We start from the raw sequence: 22,034 nt of genomic DNA, 5'->3' as shown, positions 1-22,034 counted from the left end.
CCATTTTCAGTTTTTCGTTTTTATTCAAGTGTTTTTTATAATTTACAATTTTTATGGTCTTTTCAAAGATGTGTGTTTGTATAAAAATATTTGGTTTTTTAGAAAAATACGTTTTTGTGTTTAGTTTCTATAAAAGAGTTTCGTGATTTACAATTTTTATGTTCTTTCCAAAGTTTTTCTTTTTGTATAAAAATATTTACTTCTTAAGGATATATTACATATAAAAATATTTGGTACAAAGATCTGTTTTGTTTTTGCTTATTGTTACTGCACAACGAGCACAACGATTCTCTTGTAAACTTTAGGCTTAGCATTTAGTATCACAAAATCTCAACCGATATGGTTCCATATGATATAGCTTATTGGTAATTAATTCCTAAATTGAGCGAAAGTTTCCCATTTCGTTGTACTCTGCGGTTACAACCAATTTACATATACAGATGCTAAGGAACAATAGCGCTGTGATATTGCCCCCGATTAAGGGATTTCTTATTTTATTGCTTTAAGTACACAACCGCCGGTTCTGAAGCCTGGGGCCTTTATAGCTAGGTTGTACTGTTCAATACTTTGACTGGTAGTGAGACGCTGGTCCAATGTCCGTTTTCTATGCCTAACTAAACTAAATTAAATTAAACTGAGAATTACTCGATTCCCCTCACTTAGGAGCCTAAAAAATGACTAGAGCTCACACTCGACTTTGGTTCACCTAACACTGGGTTTGGATTTTTGTTTAAACTAGGATTTGGTTTTGCTTTTTTGGTTTGATTTGAACTTAAGATCTATTACTGCACAATTTTGCCTGAATTTTGGTTTCGGTATATAACCAGAACATGACTAAAGCTGTATCCGAAATTGAAGAATGATATATGTTTGTACAAACTTAGTAAGATCGAAATGAAGCTGACTTATAGAAATTATTTGCCTAAAATGACTAGAAAGAATGCAAGAACTTATGACTAGAATGACACGAAATATTTTGGTAAAAGGGTTGAATTTTGGGTATGGATATTAGTACGGAGATGATTTGCGAAAAATCAGAGATAAAGTGATAAAGATGATCGGGAAAAGATGAGTATGAGAATGAGAAAAGTCATGAAGAATGAATTTCGGAAGTGTGAAGGATGTTATGAGATGATGAGAAATAAGGAAAGTGGGGGATTAAAGAAAGGAGTGATGAATGATTTATGAAAGTTGAAGTTTGAGAAATGTAATAGGAATTAATGAAATATGAGTGACAGATGTAGTTTAAAGAGTGTTAGTTTTGAGTCTTTGGTATTTTTATAAGTAGTTGATATTGGAGTAGGGTGGATAGAGTATGAAAATGGTTAGTAATGAATTTTTGGTTGTTTTCTTTGGTTCTTTTGTTTAGTTCATTGCACTCCCAAAAGTTCCTAAACTATCTAAAACTAAGGACTACAAAAAATGCCTGCCTGGTACTTATGAGACACCTTTTTCGAGAGATCTTTTTGAAGCTGACTAGTGCCAAGATTCTTTGGTTTCACTGACTAGAACTAAAGTACCTATGGAATGTGGACCGAAGTACGGATACAAATCAGAGTCTGACTAGAATTGAACTCATTTTGCGAACGAAACTAAATCGGTTTAAGAACTAAACTTTATACCTAACTAAGAATATGAAGAGGAAACTGAAATTTCCGTGAATAAAACTAATTCTTTGGTCTGTTTCAGCTGCATTGACCCCCGAAAAGGATTTTTTTTGGGGGTTGTCAACTAATAACTAAACTTAACATTAAAACTCTCACTCGATTTCAATGGGCCATGGTGGTGTGTTGAATGACGGAAGCGCAGTTCCTTAAGTTCGTGAGGGCAGCGGCGGCAATGCTCTCCTCCTCCGTGAGACCATGTTCCACGATCTGCAGACGACCATATCCCGCGGATGAGGCCGAGGAGCTTGAGTCCGAGAGGTAATCGTTGTCGTAGTCGTAGTTACTTCTCGTATTGGCCCCCACCACATAGACACCCTCGTCGGAATGGGAACTGCTGGCGGAGGAGGAGGTGGAAACCCCCGAAGATCCCGCCTGATTGAAGTGGAAACTGCCTGTTATGGTAGTTGTACTGGCTGGCGGCAACATTTCCACCACTTTCTCCCCCGACTTTTCCTTCTTCTGGTGGGTCAGTTGGTGTTTCCTCAGGTAGGCGGCCCTCTTGAATTTCTTGCCACACTCCTGGCAGTCAAATGCCAGATCCTCCGATGCTGATTTTTTCTCCACTTGCTGCTGCGATTGCTGCTGCTGTTGTTGGTTAATGGTATTGCGATTCTCCTTTTTGGCCGCCTCCTTTCTCGGCTTATGCCAACGGCGATGGGAGGCCAGGTTGGCAGGACAATTGAACTGCTTTCCGCACTCGGGACATCGGTACTCCAGCAGGACTATGCAGGCACACCGGTGACGGGCCAGACCGAAGGCATCCTCGAACTTAATCTTGCACAAACGGCACACATAGTCCCCAATCACGTTCTTGATGGCCGCCAACTCTGCCTTGGTTTCCTCTGTGATCTCGACAATGTTGTATTTGGGATCAATGTCACCATTGCTGTACTGCATCGAACCATCGGTGATGTCCTCGAGCGGTCGGATAATCGTACCGGACACAGGTGAACTGGTCTCCTCGTCGAACTTCAGTTTGCGGGTGGCCTTATTGCGGGAGGGTTTCCCAGAGGAAGTGGAGGCCTTGCTGGTTTTCGGAGCCGAGTCCGCCACTTTGACAGGTTTCGCTGGCGTGGCTTCTACTGTTGGGATGGGCTGCTCATCCTCCTCCTCCTCCACCTCCTCCTTTTTGGCCATTTTAGCGGGGTGTCCATCATCGTCACAGCTCAATTTGCGCTTCCCTGATGGACTCTGCGGTGGCGTTGGGGGTTTCACCTGCTGCTGCTCCTCCTCCACTTTGGCTGCCTCTTCCTGCGGAACCTCCACCACATTTTCGCTATACACCTCCGTAAATGTGGCCGCCATGGGCACATCGCTGCTGGGCAGCGGCGAGGGCAGCTTCACCGTTAGATCCAGTGGTATTTCGCACCTGGTTTTCAGGTTCAGGTAGCGACTGCGGTATTTCGGAGGCAGCGAGGCCACCGTGGTCAGCAGACCCAGCCCGTGGGGCATCCCCTTGTGCTGCAGCTGGATGCCAATGCTGTGCGGATGGTTGAGTTTCTCGGTTTCCGAGTGGGATTGCATTTGCGTTTGCGTTTGTGTCTGTGTCTGGGCCATTGCATCGATGGTGGGGGTTTTATTTTGATTAACTTAAAACTTGAACTTGGGCAACAGAAAACGGAGAACGTAGAACGGGAACTAAGCAAACTTAACAACAAACTGATAACGCTGATCCTTGCGGACTGGACTTTAGTAGAAGACCTCCAGTCGGCTCGACGTTTGTGCTGCGAATGACGTTCAGTGGATTCGGCGGCGGCTATTTATGTGTGCCACAGGCCCAAAGGAAAGCGAAACCGAAACCGAAACAGAAACTCGAAATCATTGTTTGTGCCGGCGTCGCCGGCGTCCTGGAAATATATTTTCAACCCCCTTTCAGCCAAGTCGTTGTCCTTTTTCGACGTCGGCAGAGTCTTTTTTGAACGCCGGCAGAGCCGCAAAAGCCGGAATCTTTTGTTAGCAATCACACACACATTAGTCACCCTTTTTTCCACAAGCACACACACACATACTTATAGCACGGGGAGCTGTTAGTGAAAGTCCTACGCACACACACACTCTCACATTTCGCAGCTAGGACAATGCACTCGGAGAAATCAATGTGCGACAGCTGTTGTTTCGGGCCACGAATTGCCACGCACCAAAATCGCAGCACCTTCTTTGGCAAAAACACAAATTCGGCGGAAATCGGAGCTGCACATTGTTCTTTTCTAAATTTTTGGCAAAACAGCTGACAGCCATGAAGTCGTTAATTGAGCGTGTAACCATAAGGTCATCGGGGAAGAATCTTCAATGGGACAGCGGGTATCCCACCGCTTGAAGGAGAATTGCTTCTTTGTTGCCATTTGGCCCAAAACAGCTGTTGGCAGTTGGATGCAAGATGGTTATCGAAGGTAAACAAAGTAACAAGTAAGAACGACCTGAGAAGGATTCAGACCCCGAATGAAGAAATAAGAGAACTAGGTAAACAGAAACAAAATTTTTAGTTTTAGAAAAATCTATAATTATAGAATATAATGATGTTTTGGTACCAAGTTCTATAAAAACTTAATATCTAATTAATAATACAATAACAGAAACACATAGAAAAAGAAATCTAATTTTTATAAATTCAGAAAATCATTTATTGGGCCCAAAAAAACCAGATGGTATACCTTGTTATTAAAATGGGTTTTAAATAAAAGGATATGTAATTCCATATTTTCCTTTCTAGTTTCAGTGCTTTCTTTTTTTAACACGCTCCAAGGATTAATATAAAATTATTTGAAAATAAGCTCTTTCTTATAATTAATTGTAATAAATTTCTTATTGTGTAGTCGCTGGCACTGCATTTATCAGTTCTTTGCGACCTCAGACGGCGGCCAAGCTTGTCAAGTTTGCTTTTGGTGGGGTAGGTATCTGACTAGCAGACTAGCAGACACAACTTGGGTTCGAACTTCGAACTTCACCACCGAAACACGGGGCACAATCGCTTGTATCCTTGTATCCTCCTATCCATGTATCCATGTATCCTTGTAGCAGTGTCTGTGTCTGTATGGAAGTATCCTGGACAGAAATCTGTGTGTGTGTGAGCTTTGCATTAATGTAATCGAAATGCGACGCCGACTGAGTCGGCAGTGGTTGCCATGAAAGGGAATGCACTTTCGATTCCCGTCGAGGGCTTTCGTCGCAGGACTTCGCTCCTGGAAATATGGCATATTATGTTGAACACGCCGCCATTGTTGTTGTTCTTGTATTACGGTAGGCACGTGCATGGCAACGATGCCACCCCAAAACGGGCTGACAAAAAAAGGCACTGAAAGAAAGTTTTATTAAAATGTACCATATTTTAAATCACGACACACTTGTATGTGACTTAGAAAAATGTTTAATTAATAGACAATATATTTGGGTTAAGCCAGCTGTTAAAAAAAATGTATATAAGTTAAGCTAGAAATTTTATAATTATAAATTTGAATCTATAATATTGACAGAAACTGGTTTTATTAGATCTTAACTTCATTTGAAATACCACAATATATTTATCATGTAATGCAATCTTATAAATAAATAATATTAAAAATTAGTTTGGGCAACCAATCAAATATTTGTAAGGGACTTATACATTTTTGGAGCTTTTAGATTCAAATACTTTTTATTAAAACCTTTTATAAAAATATTTTAAATGCATCGCTTCTATATACAAGTTGCATATAATAATTTTGCAAGTCTATACCCAATAATGTTTTTGTTTTCTCAGTGCACAGTTGAGAGTTCAGAGAGTATTCCCAAAGCGATCCACTCGCGGCAGGGTGGCCATTCCATTCGGCAGGGGAATCGATGTTGTTTGCCATGCAGCTTAGAATTAAAATAGCGCACGCATCCGAGGCCAAATCCAAGCAAAAACTTCGCATCGAATGAATCGGAGAAGGCAACAAAAGTCTCAGAAGTGCGCCAGCCACGCGGGCATTGTCCTGATGGCCCTGTCGTCCTGTCCTTCTGTCCTCCTTTCGTCCTTTTGCCATCCAGAAGTCCTGAAAGGCATCGCAGATACACGGAGGCTGCGAATTCCAACCCCGCCGGGTGGCGAAAGTCCTCCCCTCCTTGCGATGCGATGCCAACTTATCCTTGTCACTCACAAATGCCGCCTTATTTGCGATTCGATAAAGTGAGAGAAAAAGGAAACGAGAAATCAAGCCATCAACAGAATGAAGTTTGATTAATCTGGGACAAGCCTATTCCAACGGATTAGTGCGTGTTGGCTGGAGGTTTCTCTACGGTTATCATCATCCATCAGTTCGGAGTGCACTTTTATTATTTCTTATGAATATGATCTCTGCACTTACGAACAATGAATAACTCGTATTGATTTAATCTCTAGAATGGAGGCTTCCCCCAACAAGCTTATATAATTTGATCTTTTAATAACGTAGCAGTAATAAAACCTTCATTTATTCATTGTATTTATCTCCACCAGATTATTTTTTATCAAAGGAAACAAGATATTATTATTTGGATATTTTTTCATTTTCATTCAAAACTTTTTTTTATTTCTTAAAGAATTATTTTGTTTTACAGGTAGTTTTTAAAGGGTTTTCCCATTTCTTAGCAAGGGATTTGTGCCCTTACGAGTACTTTTTCAAAGGGTTGTCCCATTTCTTAGCGTGTACCGTTTGAAATCTCCTTCGACTGCTCTGATTTCTGCGCTCCAAGGCGTTCTTGGCACAAATTTGCACTCCACAAACACCCACGATGGCCTGGGGAGTAAACCCCCCCACCGTCCAGATTTATATCGTCCCCCGACAAATCACCCACATGCCCCCCATAGAGAGGTACGCATTTTGTTTGTTGTTTGTTCCCTGGCTAACCCTTAAGTGCATCTTTTTATGGTAATTTCAAGAGCACCCCGTGCCCCACCTCGGATCTGTCTGCATGTCCTGGCTGGCATCCTTCTATCCCTCTGGCGGCTCCTTGGCAATAATTAATGTTCGAAAATGCATCGTTTATGCGGCATAATGCATTTTCATTTCCATTTCCATTCTCGTTTTCATCGGGCTATGTGTGTGTCTCAAAAGGCTTTTGAGCCTGCAAGCCGCGTGCACTTTTGCTTGGGCAGCTCCTCGAGGATCCACTCCACTTGTAGCACATGTTACCCATTGTGGCGATGAGGCTGCCTTTTTGGGGGTTCAGACGCTGTCAATCCGCGGAAAAGGACTTACACTTACCCACTCCTCGCCGCCTGCCACTGAGCTGTAATTAAATTTTTCGCTTTCATAATTTCATGCAATTTCTGCTGCTCGAGCAGGAAACTGATTCGGTTTTCGGGGCGTGAAGGTTTTTTAATTGCATTTTATGTGTCTGGAGAAGGAGCGAGAAATCTGCTACCAATTTGGCTTACTCCATTGGGTATTAAAATGAAAAGCTCCCAATTTGCTGCATCTCCGGGAGATTCAGCTGCCAATAAGCCAATCGCAGCATGTGTGGCTTAATAAATATATATCCCATTGAGCTTTGGCTATTTCCGCAAGCTAATCCTTATTGAAGTAAACAAAAATACTCGAAGATAGCTGGTGGATGAGACTGCAGTGGAATCGAAGCTTAAAATTATCTGGATTTTTACTTTCCTTTAGTTTTAAATTGCCTAATTTCCTTAAAAACTTTATAAATGAAGAAAAGGAATTAAACTTTATTTGGTTTGAAAAATGAAGAATTAAAGCATAAGGTTTAAAGGAAAGGCCTCTGAATGATCGATCTGCCAATAAACCAATTTCAGGATGAGTGGCTTTGGACAAAATCCAAGGAGCTTAGGAAATCTGCATAATAATCCTTCGAAGGGAAAACAAATATAGCAACCAACTAACCCCTGAAAAATAGCTGAAATCAAAAATAAGGGAAGTCCTGTCGTAATTACAATAACAGTCCTCCTGTTGTGCGTCATGCACAAATTTAAATAAAAACAATTATAATTTTTTAGCTTCCTTAATCATATGCAATTGGCAACTGCAGCGTAAAGTTTTCGGGGTGAGAATATTTTTAATTGCATTTCAGATGAATGATGACGGGGTGCCCCAAAAGTCCATAACCGAATTACTTTACTTGGTTGCATCTTAAATTGAAATTCTAATAAGCCAATTGCAGCATGTGTGCCTGGCTTAGACAGGACTATCCATTCAGCTTAAGGAATTTGCTCGCAAATCCCACTCGCAGTAAACAAAACTCCCCGAAATATTGCGAGTGACTAACCCCAGGAAAACCTGGCATAATTATGGTCGTATTCCTCCAGTTGTGCAGCATGCATAAATATAAATACACACAATAAATTTGCGCCGCAGGACACAGAAACCCACAGAGCGAGTGAGATAGAGAACTGGGAATATTCATGGGTAGGGGTAGAAAAAAACAATCACAATTCACAATTCAGTCGGGTGTCGAAGTGCTCCGGGCACGCGACCAGCGACCAACGTTCTTTTGCCGTTGCTGCTAATGTCCTTTGCCAAGGATTGTAAACTGCGAATTAGTCCGGTGCACATATGTACGGCGGCATGTGCGCCGGGGAAATCACAATGCAACCACCACGGTCCACAATCCAAAACCGAACCCAATACCGCCGAATCCCAGTTCCAAGTACCCCCGAAAGAAGTCAAAGTACTAGGCACAGCAATCGAAGCCGAAAATTTAGCCAGGTGCATTTTCAAAACACCAAAACACAACACACGAGCCACATAGCAGCACCACTATGAGCAGGGTGACAGGGGCAGACAGTGAGGACTGGCTATGGGGAAAGTAGCACCAAGATTATTACTAATTTCCCAAACGGTTCCACTCCTATGAAGTCATAATAACAAGTATTGGTAGCATTAAATTTAAGAGTTTTAAAGATATTTTTTGAGTGTTCTAATAACATTCTCCATTTTGAATATTTTAAGATGTAGGAAAATATTTTATTAGACTATATTACTAGACTAGGTTACATTAAATTTAAGAGTTTTAAAGATATTTTATGAGTGTTTTAATAACATTCTCCGTTTTGTATATTTTAAGATGAAGGAAAATATTTTATTAGACCAAAGAAAACTGAATTTATTAGTACTCAATAAATTTAAATTAAAAAATAAGTCATCTTTTGGGCGAATACAATATCACATCTTAAACATACAACTTTTCACTAAGTTCTTTTGTATAGTTAAGATCATCTACACATTTTTTACTGTAAACGTTATAAAGCAGAGCTCAAGCGTGGCGCGATTTTTATACCGCTCGGGTCTGAGGCTGTTGCTGATTTCGAATAGGGTTTTTTTAAAGCGCTTTAAGGGGTGGCAAAATGCACCCAAAAAGGAGGTGAGGGGAGGGGGGTTCTCCGCTCGCATATCCGCATGTCAGTCACAGTGCATGAATGTCTAGGGAGGGTTTAAGCGGCAGCGAAATATAAAATATTTCATTTTTACCCCTTGGCTCACTTATCAGACTATGCATATAAAATTCCAATTGGACGCGTTCACCGCAAAAGGACGAAGGAAAAAGGGAGGTGGGCCGGAATTCTCCCTTCGCGTTTTATGCCTAAGTCTGCCAAGATCCTGTGCAGGATTCCCCTTCAAGCAGATGCTGCACAATAAAAAACTAAAAACAATTTTACATTTCATGGTTTCTGTTGTATTTAAATCGTTTCTAATAAGAGCACACAAAATAAAAGTTGGATGTCTTTTTATATTCGTGGCTTTGTGTGGAACCTGATTGGGTATAATTTAAGGAATCAATTGAAAGAAAAAGATATATTTCTTTATTTGAGAAACTTAAGACTAAGGATATGACGATGGAACTAGAGTTTATGGGATGGTTATGTGTAAACATTAATAATTCTTAGGTGATTCAGGTCCCTAAACTCAGATGAAAAGTGATAGATCATGTATTCAAATAGTCAACTACAAAACATTTATTCTAATATAGCAAAATAATTATCCCTTAAAAACTCATATTACCTTTAGACATTACTAATCGGAGAAAATCGGACCTGATATAAGTTATCATTAATTATCAGTATTATCAGCAATTCTCCGAATATATAACTTTTAAGTTTACAACATAATCTCAAATACTGCTGACATTTTCTCGCAGTGTCCCCTTGCTGCTGTGTGAAAATTGCACGACTTGCGCTTCTGCTTTTGACAATGGCCTCACATTAACTAGTTTCCGCTGCACTCCCAATCGCAATCCCAGTGCCGAACCCAATCCCAATTCCACTTTTAATGAGTAACTGCACGGAGCAGTGCGAAATGGGAACTTCATTACAAAAGCACCCCATTCGCAGGACCCTTTCCCAAGTCCCCAGGACGAGGCCGCTTCCTGTTTGGTTTGTTTCAATTAAATCGCATGTGCGAGCCACGAACAGGCGCAGGATACCAAGGCTGGCATTAAAACAGAGGCCCAGGACACATTGCAGGACACATGGCTCATCTGTTACTTAATCATGGCATTGCCATGGATACGCGTACCTTGAATTGCGAGGGTGTCGTATTTGAGCTCGACCTTTGAGCAGCCAGTACGGATATTTATTGTTATTGCCCTGAAGGGGAGAACGAGATTTTTCGACCCTGTCTTAAAGCCCTGGTGAGATTCTGATTTGGTGGCATTTCTCAGGACTTGAATTTCCCTTTCAAGTGGAAATGCTTTTCATGATTGATTTATAGTTGCTTATGACAGAATAATTCGGGTATAAAAGTTTCTGTCTCAAAATGATTTATATTCCAAAATAAGCTGGGAATAATGTTATATCAATGGGATATTATTAGATTCATTAAATTCTAAACAAGAAGTAACCTCCCAAATAATCAAACAGTTAAAGAATGTTCTTCCACACGTATAGATATGTATTTCAAATCGGTATAAGGTTGTTAAATAGGATTAATATATACACATAAGACCAGAATTTATAGATTTGATACACTTATTAGTTATGATAATTAAATACACTTTTCAGGAATTCAAGAAGTTCTTGGCAAAGATATCAACCCTGAAATGTAATTGAACTTTCGCATCTTGTTGTTCAGTATCCGTATGAGTAGTAATTGTAGTTGGAGAACTGGGCTGCCAAAGTGACGTTGCTCCAGCCGAATTGATAGCGAATAAGGGCATCCAAGCCACCCACATCTACGCCCAGTCGCTGAAGTTCAGTGACGATGGCCTTGCCCGCGGGAGTGGCCAAAATCCTTTCGTAAACCGGTTTCAAGGCCACCAGACGACGCCAAAGTTCCGAGAGTTGAGCACTAGTTTGGCTGGCACTCGGTTCCAGAAGGGATCGAATCAATTCCACTGGATAAATCTGCACCAACTCAGACTGGAATCCACTCACTCCATTGACAATCTGCGACCAGTAGGGATACTTATTGAAGATCTTGATTTCCAGTTCCAGGTACTCGAAAATCTTGGGGGATCCACCGGACAAGATTATTTGTTGGTAGATCCATTGCTGCAATTGTCGCACTTCGGGTTGATTGAGCAACTGCCTGTAGAATTGATAAGCCGGTATCGAGTTGATAGCCCTGATCAGACTCTGGAATTCGGGATCGTTGAGTAGATAGGTCTGAACGAGTTTCTCAATTTGACCATTTGGGATCTGGCGAATCACTCCTTTCAGCTCCAAGGCAAAGTTGCTCTGGGGAACAAGTGTTCCATTCTGGCTAAAAGTCCTAATAGGAGCCAAAAGAGCTGGGTTGGCAGCTGAGAAAGCCACCAGGCAACTGAAGGCCAGGAAAGTACAACCGATGAACCGCATCCTGATCTGTGTTCACTTCTAGAACTAGTTAGCATTGCCAATCAACTCGCCGCTTTTATAGCGAAAAGAGATCTCTGTTATCTGACTTTCTGTTTGTGGCTTAGCTTCCACAGTGGACACTCTTATCGGAGACAGTTTGCTTTACAATATCTGACGTGGTCCATACATCTGGCCAGGGAGAAGGTCTGGTGAGAGATCTGTGTACCGGAAAGTGCCAAGATAAAGGGAGGCTATTTACGACACTTACTCATTTCATAAACAGTAGAGATTCGGATTTGCTAAGCAGGCAATTATTTATACCCACACGTCTACATTTTAATCCCAAAAGTTAGAGAAAGGGTTCAGAAAATCAGATTGAAACCGAAAATGAAGTTATCAAAGTCCTAAAAGGAAATTAAACCCTATTTAATCATAATGATATTTTAATTCATACTGAAAATTCCAGAACAAGCTAAAATCAGCAGCCCAAAATAAAAAACAAATAATGTGTAACTTCTTGAAATAGATCCTCCATGAAGTCATCTCCATGATGCATTTTTTATAATTCATTAAATACTTAAGCAAAAACAGATAAGATAAATGAAAAACATTTCATTCATACCTCCGGAAGGCACAAAAAAGCTATCAAAACAGAACAATCAACTTTAAATGTAAACGTACCTTCTATTTGACTAAAGTAAATTCTTAAAACATTTAAATCAGACAGTGACTTCTGAACACGTACTTGTGATAACGGAGGCCAAACAAAAGCATCAAACAAGTTATTATAACTATCCAAAGCAGACGGTTTCACAGTCAATAAATCGCGTTAGTCTCAGCTGGCAAAATTCGGTCAAGTCGGACAGCTTTTTATGGAGCATATCCCACACATGAATAAACAGAAAGCGACAGTGAAGATAAGGAAATAAATTTTACAATTGCCTTAATAAAAAGTATAAAAAAAGTAAAAGCGATGTCACAAAAATAAAAAAGACAACTTGTGATAGATTAAAAAAAAAAGGTATCCAACATTTTGAAGAAAGATTGTTAAAGTCAAAACCTTTAAGTCCAATTTTATTCCTTTGTCGTTGAAGTTTAAATGAAATACATATCATATTTGTTCTCCATTCTGAATATTTGCTGATTAAATAAGAGTATAAGAGAGAGAATAATGAATAGAAACTGACTGATGAATACATCAAAGTGACATTATAATCTATATCTGAGATCTCAACACAATATTTAAAGGACTTCCCTTGGTCAAGTGCACTCCTTTGGATTCTGAGGGAAAAGTGAACAGCCTGGGAATGTAAATGGACAGATGTGAATGGGTAATTAGTTAGTTAGTAACCTTCACTACTCGATCGCATATCCGGTCCAGCCGACATTAGTTCCACTCGAGGGGAGTCCTATAGGAATGTAACATGCACATAATTAGGATTGGCCTGGACACGCCTCCTCTTCTGTGACCGAAAACAATAGAGGGAATTCCAATTGAGCAGGAAACTGACAGATTTGCTGTATAATTTCGAAATTATCAAACTTTTGAGAGAGTCTGCAGAACTGGAGAATTCATAGAGATGCAGGACAAAGCCACCCCAAAAGCAGAAAACTGGGAGGATAGGGAGATTTAGGGTGATTTTGGTTAGGGGGTTGGTTTTAGTTCGACCGAGCATAAGTATTTTTGTTGGCCAGGGGCGATCGCATGTTTGGTTATCGGAATTGTAAGGGGAGTTGGGTTGGCAGCTGCAAAAAAAATACATATATCTGAAACGTACACCCTTGCAGTGCTTGATAAATCATGTGTAAAGGTATTTGTATAAACTTTTTCGGGTTTTTATTTTCTATCTTTCATGTTCGATTGGCGGCAGCTGCAGCTGAAAATCCTGATGCTGGCAGCGGAAAGGCTGAAAGGCGGAAAAACCAGTGTTGCCATGGAAAGTGTGTTAAAAAACAAACGAAGAAAATATTTCATTTTTAATTGATTTGGCATGCTTCAATTTAACGCTTCGCTGCCACTTCCTCTTTTGCATGCGAGTCCTGCACGTGTCCTTTTTGTAGTTTTCTATAAATTTCAATATTTTTATATACGTGTGTATGTAAAATGCAAGAACTGGCACTTCCGCCTTATGACATGCCAATGAGTCAGAGTCCTGCAAAAGGAACCTGAACTTGAGGTCCTTTTTAGCTACAGGTATGTCTTGGGGTTATTCCTTTTCTTCAACACCCTTCCCCTTTTTCTTTGGCACGCGTCAAAAAACCGAAGGGCGAGAAGTCAGTGAATTATTTTTTAGGGGTTGCTCGCTGGGTTTTTCTTACAAGAAGCATTCCTCAGCCGGAAGAAGCAAAGCAACACGTCCAAGACATTGTTGAGTCACCACTGAAATTATTATTACCCCCGAGGACCTCCCCCCCCATCCACACTTTACCCCTGTGTGCTGGCATTTACTTTCATTCAAAGGACCAGGATCCTTCGGGATCATCGTTCTTATCGGAGGCGCCTTCCTTGAGGTTTGTCCTTTTAGGGTCCTTTCAGTCACTCATTCATTCATTCCCTCGTCACTTAATTGAGATGTGGCGGAGGGAAAAAGGGAAAGGAAGAGGAGAGGAGAGGAGGACAAACCAGAACGAGCCCATAAAAGGGGCAATTCCTTTTGCCGGGTAAGTGCCAATTGTAGGTTTCACTTTAGGCTACAAATTGAAACGCCCCTTGCCAGGACTTCTTCCCCTCGTCCTTCGTCCTTTGTTTACCTTTTCTCGGTCTGCCTTGGCTTCCCCCTCCTCCTTCATCTCCTCCTCCTCAAGGAGAAGCCATTAAATTGATTATAAGACATTGTTGAAATGTGTAAACTGTTCCGTCTCAGACACTCCGTCGCCGAGGGAAGTCCCCTTTTTGTCTCCGTTTCTCTGACTGTGCCTCCGTTGCTCAGTTTCTCACTTTCTCAGTTTCTTCCCATAAGTATGTAGGTATTCTGGAGGGTGTGGCATAGTTGAGTGAAGTCGAAGCTAAGGAATTCAACTAATTAGAGGGGCAGAACGAGAGTTGCTGGTAAAAAATATGTGTTGAGGGACCATTTGAGTTCGTAATGGCTTCACCTCAAGGGGTTAATGAAGGTAACGGAGTCATTGCTGTTTTATTTGGGCAAAAAGGTGTGTCTGAGCTGGTTACCAAGGAGTTCCCTGGAGAAGTCAGCTGAAACCACAGCTTATAATGTGCTGTTCATGGGGTTAATGCACGGAAATGAATCAAGGTGTCAACGAATATCGTCGTACGGGAATTTTGGGATAACACTAAAGGGCTTAGGAATAGATAAAGGAAAAATCTAGTTTATTTTTATTATTATTATTTATTGTTTATACAGATATTATAATATATTATAAATAACGAAATTGTTAGGCGGCCACCAAAGAATTTTATGACATGATTGTAACAAATAATTTTAACTTTAATTTGCACGAAACGCTTTGCGATTTAAGAGGATAATGTAATAATAAACAATAATCAGAAAAATTAAGATAAAGTGATATAATACTAAAATTTGTTTAATCCAAAAATAAGGAAAAGCAGGATAAGTTAAATGTTTTAACATTTAAAATTTAAGAGGGGGAGAAACTATAATGATATTCTTTGTCAAAAGAGGTGTGACTGACAACTGGCGATAAAAGCATACCCCACAGAAATATGACTATATTTCCAATGTTAAACAATCGAACAAATACAAAATCAAATGCAAGTTTTAGACAAAGGTCCAATGACTTTCCCCGCCCCACTGCATCCTGTTTGGCTGGAAAAGTCAGCAGCTGCCGCAGCCGAGCCTTTATCGCAATCACCGATAGGAAATACAAGGCACAAATCTGTCGGGAGCCTGTTTACGGCCCGTTAACCAGGACACGTGTGTCGCTGCATTAGCATACCCAAATGGATAGGAAAAGGTATAGGAATAGGAATAGGAATAGGGAGCCGTATGACGAAAGCTCCCTCCACGAAAAAAAAACCCATGCAAATGGGCGACTATTAGGGGAAACAAAGCAAACAGCGCAGGCGCAACTGGGGTTCGAAATTCAGATACCGAAACTGGGTTGGGCACGTTCCAAAGGTTTTCTTTTCGAATAGGGCCACCCCTGGGTTAGATAACTACACACACGGGCATATCGGAGTACCAGCTGCCGACTGCTTTGCCAAAAACGAGTTTATCCTTATCCAACAAATTCAGGACTCTCTGAACTCGCGTGCCGCCAGTCCGGTTACCTCCCCTTCGAGCTCATTTCGTTGCTCATAAATAACAATGCAATGATCCCCAGGTATTTTTCACGTGTTTGGCACGTTTCACTCGATTTTCCGGTTCTCGATTCCCTCAATTCTCTCCACTAATCCCCCGGAAAAGAAGGTCGCTGGCTGAGGCACGCGTCCTTTTTGATAAATTGTGCTTTAAAGCGCTGGGGTCGGGCTTTTGGATTCTGTTTCTGGAGCAAACGCCTTGACAAATGGCCAAAACAACTCCAGAGGACAGCCCACGACGAGGAAGACGAACCATTGTCTGCCTTATTGCTGGAATAAATCTTCATCGTCTGCCGGCTCCTGGTTTATTTATCAAGGTGGAGCAATTACATTAAGTCAGCCATGGTTATCGGACACGACCCAAGACCAATATCGCAGCTGGGCATGCATCTCCCGGAAGACCAGGAAGCGGGGGCAACTCCAGTGCCCCAAACGGGTTGCCAAAAACACTTACGCGATGCACCAAGAACTCCCAGAGGTCAAAGGCATACTCGCTAGACGGGTGAAAGCTGATCAGGCAACTGGAGCAGCAAACTTCTGGCTGAAATACAATCCACAATTTATGACTTTTAAATAGACAGATAATACAAATCCTAGAGAATTATTTATGTTATTATCAAATGAGCTATTTAGAGGCGTTCCTCTCAGAAATTGGAAGGGTTTTTTGTAGGCAAACCCAATAAGAAATATAATATAGTCATTATTCCTTTATATAATGATCCAAGATTTAACATAAGATAAGAATAGCAATGGATTGGAAATTTTGTATCGAAAATTGCCAAATTAAGACGGTAATTTGGTAATTTTTTTTTTTACCGATTTTGTGGATTTTTTATAATTTTTTGCGAAAACTGGGCCGAAATATATTTTTTTTTGCTGAGAATACCAATGGATTGGAAATTTTGTACCAAATCCAACGAGGTTTGACATTCTAAGATCTGACCATTATTTTCAAGGGTTTTGATAAAAAAAACCGAAAAATCGTCTTGATTTTTTGCGGATTTTGGACATTTAAAACCAAATATTTAAAAACACATTTTTTAACAGGCTTTTGCTGTAACTTTGCCAAAATAAGACGCACAGCGAAAAGAATGACTGTTTTGTGCAGCTGAGAACCCATACAATCAATTTTAGGTTGATTTGGTAAAATTTATTTTTTGACCGATTTAGCCGTTTTTGATAAGGGGTAACACTTGATATTTTCCGAAAATCGGCTCAAAATAAAATTTTTTTGCTGAGAATACCAATGGGTTGAAAATTTTGTAACGAATTAAACGAGGTATAACATCTCAAGATCGGACGATTATTTCCCTCAGTTTTTATCAAAAAACCGACAAATCGACTAGATTTTTTCCGGATTTTTAGCAATTAAATACATTTTAAAACACATTTTTTAACTGGTTTTTGCTTTAAATTTGCCAAAATAAGACGCACAACGAAAAGAATGACAGTTTTGTGCAGTTAAGAATCAATACAATCAATTTCAGGTTGATTTGGTAAAATTTATTTTTTGACCGATTTTTGAATTTTTGATAAGGGGTAACATCATCATTTTTTGCGAAAATAGGCTCAAAACATAATTTTTTTGCTGAGAATACCAATGGATTGGAAATTTTGTAACGAATCCAACGACGTATGGCAATCCAAGATGTGACCATTATTTCCAACGGTTTTGATTAAAAAACCGATAAATCTAATTGATTTTTTGCGGATTTTGGACATTTAAAACCAAATATTTAAAAACACATTTTTTAACTGGCTTTTGCTGTAACTTTGCCAAAATAAGACCCTCAGCGAAAAGAATAACTGTTTTGTGCAGCTGAGAACCCATACAATCAATTTTAGGTTGATTTGGAAAAATAAATTTTTTGATCGATTTTTGCAAATTTGATAAGGGGTAACACTTGATTTTTTGCCAAAATTGGGCCAAAATAAAATTTTTGAGCTGTGAATGCCAATCGATTAGAATTTTTATAACGAATTCAACGAGGTATGACATTCCAACATATGACCATTATTTCTACGGGTTTTGATAAAAAAAAACAGAAATTTAAGTTAATTTTTTCGGTCTTTTTGCCATGAAACACATTTTTAAAGGATATTTTGTGTTTAACTTGTCAAATCTTTGCGCATTTTTTAATGTGTACGCAGATCAAGTTTTTATATCCAATCAATGAATATAGCCTATAGTTCTCTTACAATCGATCGGGTAATATTAGATACATTTGGTTGCATTCGAAGACCTCGCTGTTTAGCTTGAAGACTTATACGTATTAGGTAATGATTGCGATTAAAAATTTATAACTTTTTATGAAGAAACATTTATTGGGGAAGTTTTACAGTAGTTTACATTTAATTGTGCTTAAATAATTGATGCATGTTGACGTATTTATCCTTTATTGTTTGCTATCCTTTATTGTTTGCTATCCTTTATTGTCGGTGACTTGGTGGGACCAGTATTGCAGACGCTCGTTCATCTGCCTGAAGCCCAAACGCGATGGTAGTGCCCTTTGGGTCCTGTGTAGTCCAAAGACCCTCAGGTAATACAGAAAGAATTCAAAAAACTCAAACTCGACGTCTTTGACATAATGAAAGGTTATGGCCGATGCAGAGCAGCAGTCGCTTCTCTTAAAAGAGTAAAGCAGAAGTTATAAGATCAGTAAATACAGAACAAGATAGAATCTAACATTTGGCTTGTGAAAGAAGTAGCCATCCGTCCAAGAACCAACTCCGATGGAGGGAATTAAATCCCACGGACTGATGGGCAGGAAGCGGTGATGTCCTTGAAAGTCCCGCGTATCACCCGCTATCACACCCACGTCCTGCAGGCAGTGTCCAATCTGAAGGTCCTCAGAATCACCGTTCAGCTTGCAGGTGGTGGTGCTGTTCAGGGCAAACAAATTCAGGCGACGAAGTGCGTCCCGGCTGAGCACATATCCCCCACCACCGGACATGTAACCCTGGGAATAGGACGACTTGAAGCGGCAGCCAAAGTACACAGACGATTCGGGGTCGTAGGGATAAAGGAACAGACGCAGATTCTCCATCACAATGTATCTAGAAAGGTATAATATTCATTTATTATTATTTCTTACCAAATTATATAGTATCACTTACGTGTCATCATCGGCCTTCACAAACCAGTCGTAATCATTCAAGTGATGCTTGTGGACATACGACATTCCTGTGCGTACTTTCGCGTACAGATTACTCCGCGATTCGGAAATGTTAATCTTGAGAATATTCAGGTGGGGATCCGTTTTGGTGCTCATGAAGATCAGCTTATTGCAGCGGGCGCCCCATGTTCGATTCACACGAGCTGCCTTCGTCCTGTGAGCAGATGGCATGGTGAGCACCAGGCAGAGTATTCGCACCTCCCGTCTCAGCCAGATGGCCAGGTGCTCCTCCGTTGCCACCGGATATGTCAGAAGCGCCGCCTTTTCACTTGCCCTCAAATCGTTGAGTTTCAGATAGCCAACCAAGTCCGTGAGTCGCACGCCTATAATTATGCCTAATACTAAGAACACTATGTTCCGAATCATTACCAGGATCATTTTAAACTAATAAGGCAGCGTTGTCTAGCTATTTAGAGATCCCACGCTGTGACTAACTGGTGCAGAAAATTCATTTCGACTTTCCAATTAGAGAGTGCGTGAAGTCTTTAAAATCTATCGGCTCTTTACATTTTTTTAGTGAAAATCAGACTGCTTCTGTAAACAAATCCTAAGGATATCCATATTAAAACCATACAAATAATGAGTACACAAAATTGTGAATTTAATATTTTATATTAATTGATGTAGAAATGTTTAGCATGCATAAAGAATGAGATCTAGATAAAAAAAGACTCAATGTTAAAAAATCTACATCTTAAGTGAACAAAAGCTATTACATAACGTTTTTAAATTAAACCTTAAGGGATTAATTAATTTAATAATAATTAATAATTCAACTCTTTACTCTTTTCATAAAACCCTAAATCTATGGCAATTTCTGGTATGTGTCTTAAAATATCTAAACTGCTTTAGAGAAAACATCCGCGAATTGGTGGTTTTCCTTTTCAATATCAATCCTGCCTTAGCCAAGGATAAGGATTCGTGCTGTTTTCCTGTGACCAGTAATTCAGCTGGTTCTGCATTTGCTTGACCTCAAGTCTGGGTGGCAGCGATCTCTGGGACCAAGGAGTTCCAAAAACACGAAGTCGATACAGCAGGAACTCATACATTTCGAACTCGTGGTTCTTTACGTAATGGAAGCTAATGCCCGAGCTTGAGCCAGTTTCATTAACCTGAAAACAAATATTGGTTAAGTACAGATATTATTATGACTATCTCGTACTTACTGGCTCATAGAAAGTCAGCATGTGTATCCAATTATCGGTGGGGAAATTGGGCAGCATAATTTTAAGAGACATTGGCAAAAATCGATCCCGACCTTCCTCATCTCTGGAATCGCCAGCCACCACGCCCACGTTCTGCAGACAGAAGCCAATCTGTCTGTCCTCTGACATGTTGTTAATCGGACAGAAACGGGTATTGTTAAAGGCAAAGAGGTTGAGCCGACGCAGTGCATCCCGACTTATCACGTAGCCAGCTCCTCCGGACATATAGCCCTGCGGAAAGGTGGTGCGAAATCGGTGGCCAAAGTAGAGCGCTGCCTCGGGATCGTATGGGTAAAGCATGAACCGCAGGTTTTCCATTATCACAAAGCTGTAATAAAGTAAAGTTTACTTGGACTAAATGATTACCTAAATCCCCAAAAACTACTTACGTGTCATCGTCTGCCTTGAGGAACCAATCGTAATCCTCGGCGTAGTTTTTGTACACAAACTCCAGGGCCTTCCTCATCTTTAAATACAGATTATTGCGATCCTCCGGGACGCCCACATCGATGGCGCCCAGCTCATGATCCTCCTGGCTGCTGATGAAAATCAGCTTGTTGCAGCGCTTGCCCCAAGTGTGCTTCACTTTCCTGACCCTGGTTTGGTGATTCTTCGGCATGGTCAGCACCATGCAGAGCACCCTTGTCTCGTTGTAGAGCCATCGCGCCAGCTCCTCCTCCGTCGGCAGTTGGGGCGTGGCCTCATCATCGAGTTCGGTGAGCGCCGTGCTTCCGAACTGCGATTCGGTCAGTTGGAAGTACTCGAAGAAATCCGTCAGCCGGATGCCGATGATCAGGCCCAGTGCCAGGCAGAGTATATTGCGATACATGGCGAGTGTGTTCCAGGCAGCGGCTAACCAGCACCAGCTGGCACTTGGCTCTTCTCCGGAGGGGTTTTATGGTGGGCACTCAGCGGAGAACGGGGATTGGAGTGGATCTCTTACAAATTGAGCTGGGGGCACAGCGAATGCATTTCGCGGCGTCGCTCATCGCCGCCAGCTGATCAGCGACTGTTCGATGGCTCAGTTCACAAACGGCTAAAAAGAGTCTCCCACAACAGAGAAAGAAATTGGTAATAAAAGTCACTCGAAAAAATCATTTTATTTTAAAAGTTCAAATAAATTAAATTGTATTAATTGTTCCGAAGTCATTAATTTTTACAAAATAAAAACTGTTATTAAAGGAAATATAGTTTTATTTCTCAAAGTATGTATGAAACTAGTACTTGTAATTTTTAACAAAGGATTTATGGAAAAGTGATAGATGTAATTTAAATATTTATTTATATTTTTTACAATTTTTATAAGGAAAAACAAATAAATCTTTGCCAATAATATAAGCCAACTTATTCTTATTCGTTATGGCCATGGATAAGTTAAGGTGACTTAAAAAAACGATTGATTAATAATTAGTTTAATGTTTAGTTTCCTATAAAGGTCTTCAAGTTTTTAAAAGTATCAAAAACCATTAATCAAGTCCACCTTTAAAAACTTTGCCGGAACTAATTTATTTAAGAATCTATTGCATAAAACGATAAGTCCAGGAAAATTATAAATTTACCACTTTGTGAAGACTGAAACTATAGTTTATTATAACAAAATTATGTTTACCATTACTTCCTGCAGGTTTTACTTCAAGTGCACCCTCTCAGCTCGGCTAAAACAAGTTTTCGAATTTGGCTTGTGATTGGCATTTGTAATGAGTCACACGTGGTGCGTTCGTCTTCGCTCGTGTATCGTTTGTCGCCTTTACGCAAATCTTTCAAATAGTCAACAATAGGAAATCAAAACAAGACTCACGGTTGGTCCAAAGCAAATGCCATTTATCGACGAATGGTTTCCCTTTCCCTTTCTTGGGCCATGATCATCCAGAGCATCGACAGCTATTTTTGGGGGTAACCGGTTTGGAGCCTCCTCTTGACCCACTCTGGCATAAATTAGCGCCTCTCGCCCACTGCAATCTTAATTTAATCCACCGAATCGAA

The 22,034-nt window shown here is 40.4% G+C and overlaps 4 protein-coding genes across 4 annotated transcripts; all 4 read right to left on the bottom strand.

Moving 5' to 3' along the window:
- Positions 1-41: 41 nt before the first annotated feature.
- Positions 42-3,388, bottom strand: LOC108051072 (transcription factor Sp5). The gene has a single exon (XM_017133024.1). It carries the CDS (start codon positions 3,222-3,224, stop codon positions 1,770-1,772), a length of 1,455 nt encoding a protein of 484 aa, XP_016988513.1. The 5' UTR covers positions 3,225-3,388; the 3' UTR covers positions 42-1,769.
- A 7,096-nt stretch (positions 3,389-10,484) lies between these two features.
- Positions 10,485-11,423, bottom strand: LOC108051037. The gene has a single exon (XM_017132974.2). The coding sequence runs from the start codon at positions 11,410-11,412 to the stop codon at positions 10,684-10,686; it is 729 nt and encodes a 242-aa protein (XP_016988463.1). The 5' UTR covers positions 11,413-11,423; the 3' UTR covers positions 10,485-10,683.
- A 6,659-nt stretch (positions 11,424-18,082) lies between these two features.
- Positions 18,083-19,331, bottom strand: LOC108037398 (glycoprotein-N-acetylgalactosamine 3-beta-galactosyltransferase 1). The gene is made up of 3 exons (XM_044458102.1): positions 18,788-19,331; positions 18,358-18,727; positions 18,083-18,297 (listed from the first exon to the last, which is right to left on the bottom strand). Exons 1-3 carry the CDS (start codon positions 19,222-19,224, stop codon positions 18,094-18,096), a joined length of 1,011 nt encoding a protein of 336 aa, XP_044314037.1. The 5' UTR covers positions 19,225-19,331; the 3' UTR covers positions 18,083-18,093.
- Positions 19,332-19,430: 99 nt separating this feature from the next.
- Positions 19,431-21,097, bottom strand: LOC108051036 (glycoprotein-N-acetylgalactosamine 3-beta-galactosyltransferase 1). The gene is made up of 3 exons (XM_044458101.1): positions 20,441-21,097; positions 20,013-20,379; positions 19,431-19,958 (listed from the first exon to the last, which is right to left on the bottom strand). Exons 1-3 carry the CDS (start codon positions 20,878-20,880, stop codon positions 19,737-19,739), a joined length of 1,029 nt encoding a protein of 342 aa, XP_044314036.1. The 5' UTR covers positions 20,881-21,097; the 3' UTR covers positions 19,431-19,736.
- Positions 21,098-22,034: the final 937 nt, after the last annotated feature.

The sequence above is a fragment of the Drosophila rhopaloa genome, unplaced genomic scaffold, assembly GCF_018152115.1.
Source record: "Drosophila rhopaloa isolate 14029-0021.01 unplaced genomic scaffold, ASM1815211v1 contig_163, whole genome shotgun sequence".
Classification (NCBI taxonomy): Eukaryota; Metazoa; Arthropoda; class Insecta; order Diptera; family Drosophilidae; genus Drosophila; species Drosophila rhopaloa.
Note: the sequence above shows the minus strand (reverse complement) of the source record. Positions and strands in the feature narration are given on the sequence as shown.

Coding starts and splice junctions, on each gene's coding strand:
- LOC108037398 (XM_044458102.1), bottom strand. CDS start 19,224: ATGATCCTGGTAATGATTCGGAACATAGTGTTCTTAGTATTAGGCATA. Junction 18,728..18,787: donor GTGAAGGCCGATGATGACAC/GTAAGTGATACT, acceptor ATACCTTTCTAG/ATACATTGTGATGGAGAATC. Junction 18,298..18,357: donor ACTTCTTTCACAAGCCAAAT/GTTAGATTCTAT, acceptor TACTCTTTTAAG/AGAAGCGACTGCTGCTCTGC.
- LOC108051036 (XM_044458101.1), bottom strand. CDS start 20,880: ATGTATCGCAATATACTCTGCCTGGCACTGGGCCTGATCATCGGCATC. Junction 20,380..20,440: donor CTCAAGGCAGACGATGACAC/GTAAGTAGTTTT, acceptor ACTTTATTACAG/CTTTGTGATAATGGAAAACC. Junction 19,959..20,012: donor TGCTGACTTTCTATGAGCCA/GTAAGTACGAGA, acceptor ATTTGTTTTCAG/GTTAATGAAACTGGCTCAAG.
- LOC108051072 (XM_017133024.1), bottom strand. CDS start 3,224: ATGGCCCAGACACAGACACAAACGCAAACGCAAATGCAATCCCACTCG.
- LOC108051037 (XM_017132974.2), bottom strand. CDS start 11,412: ATGCGGTTCATCGGTTGTACTTTCCTGGCCTTCAGTTGCCTGGTGGCT.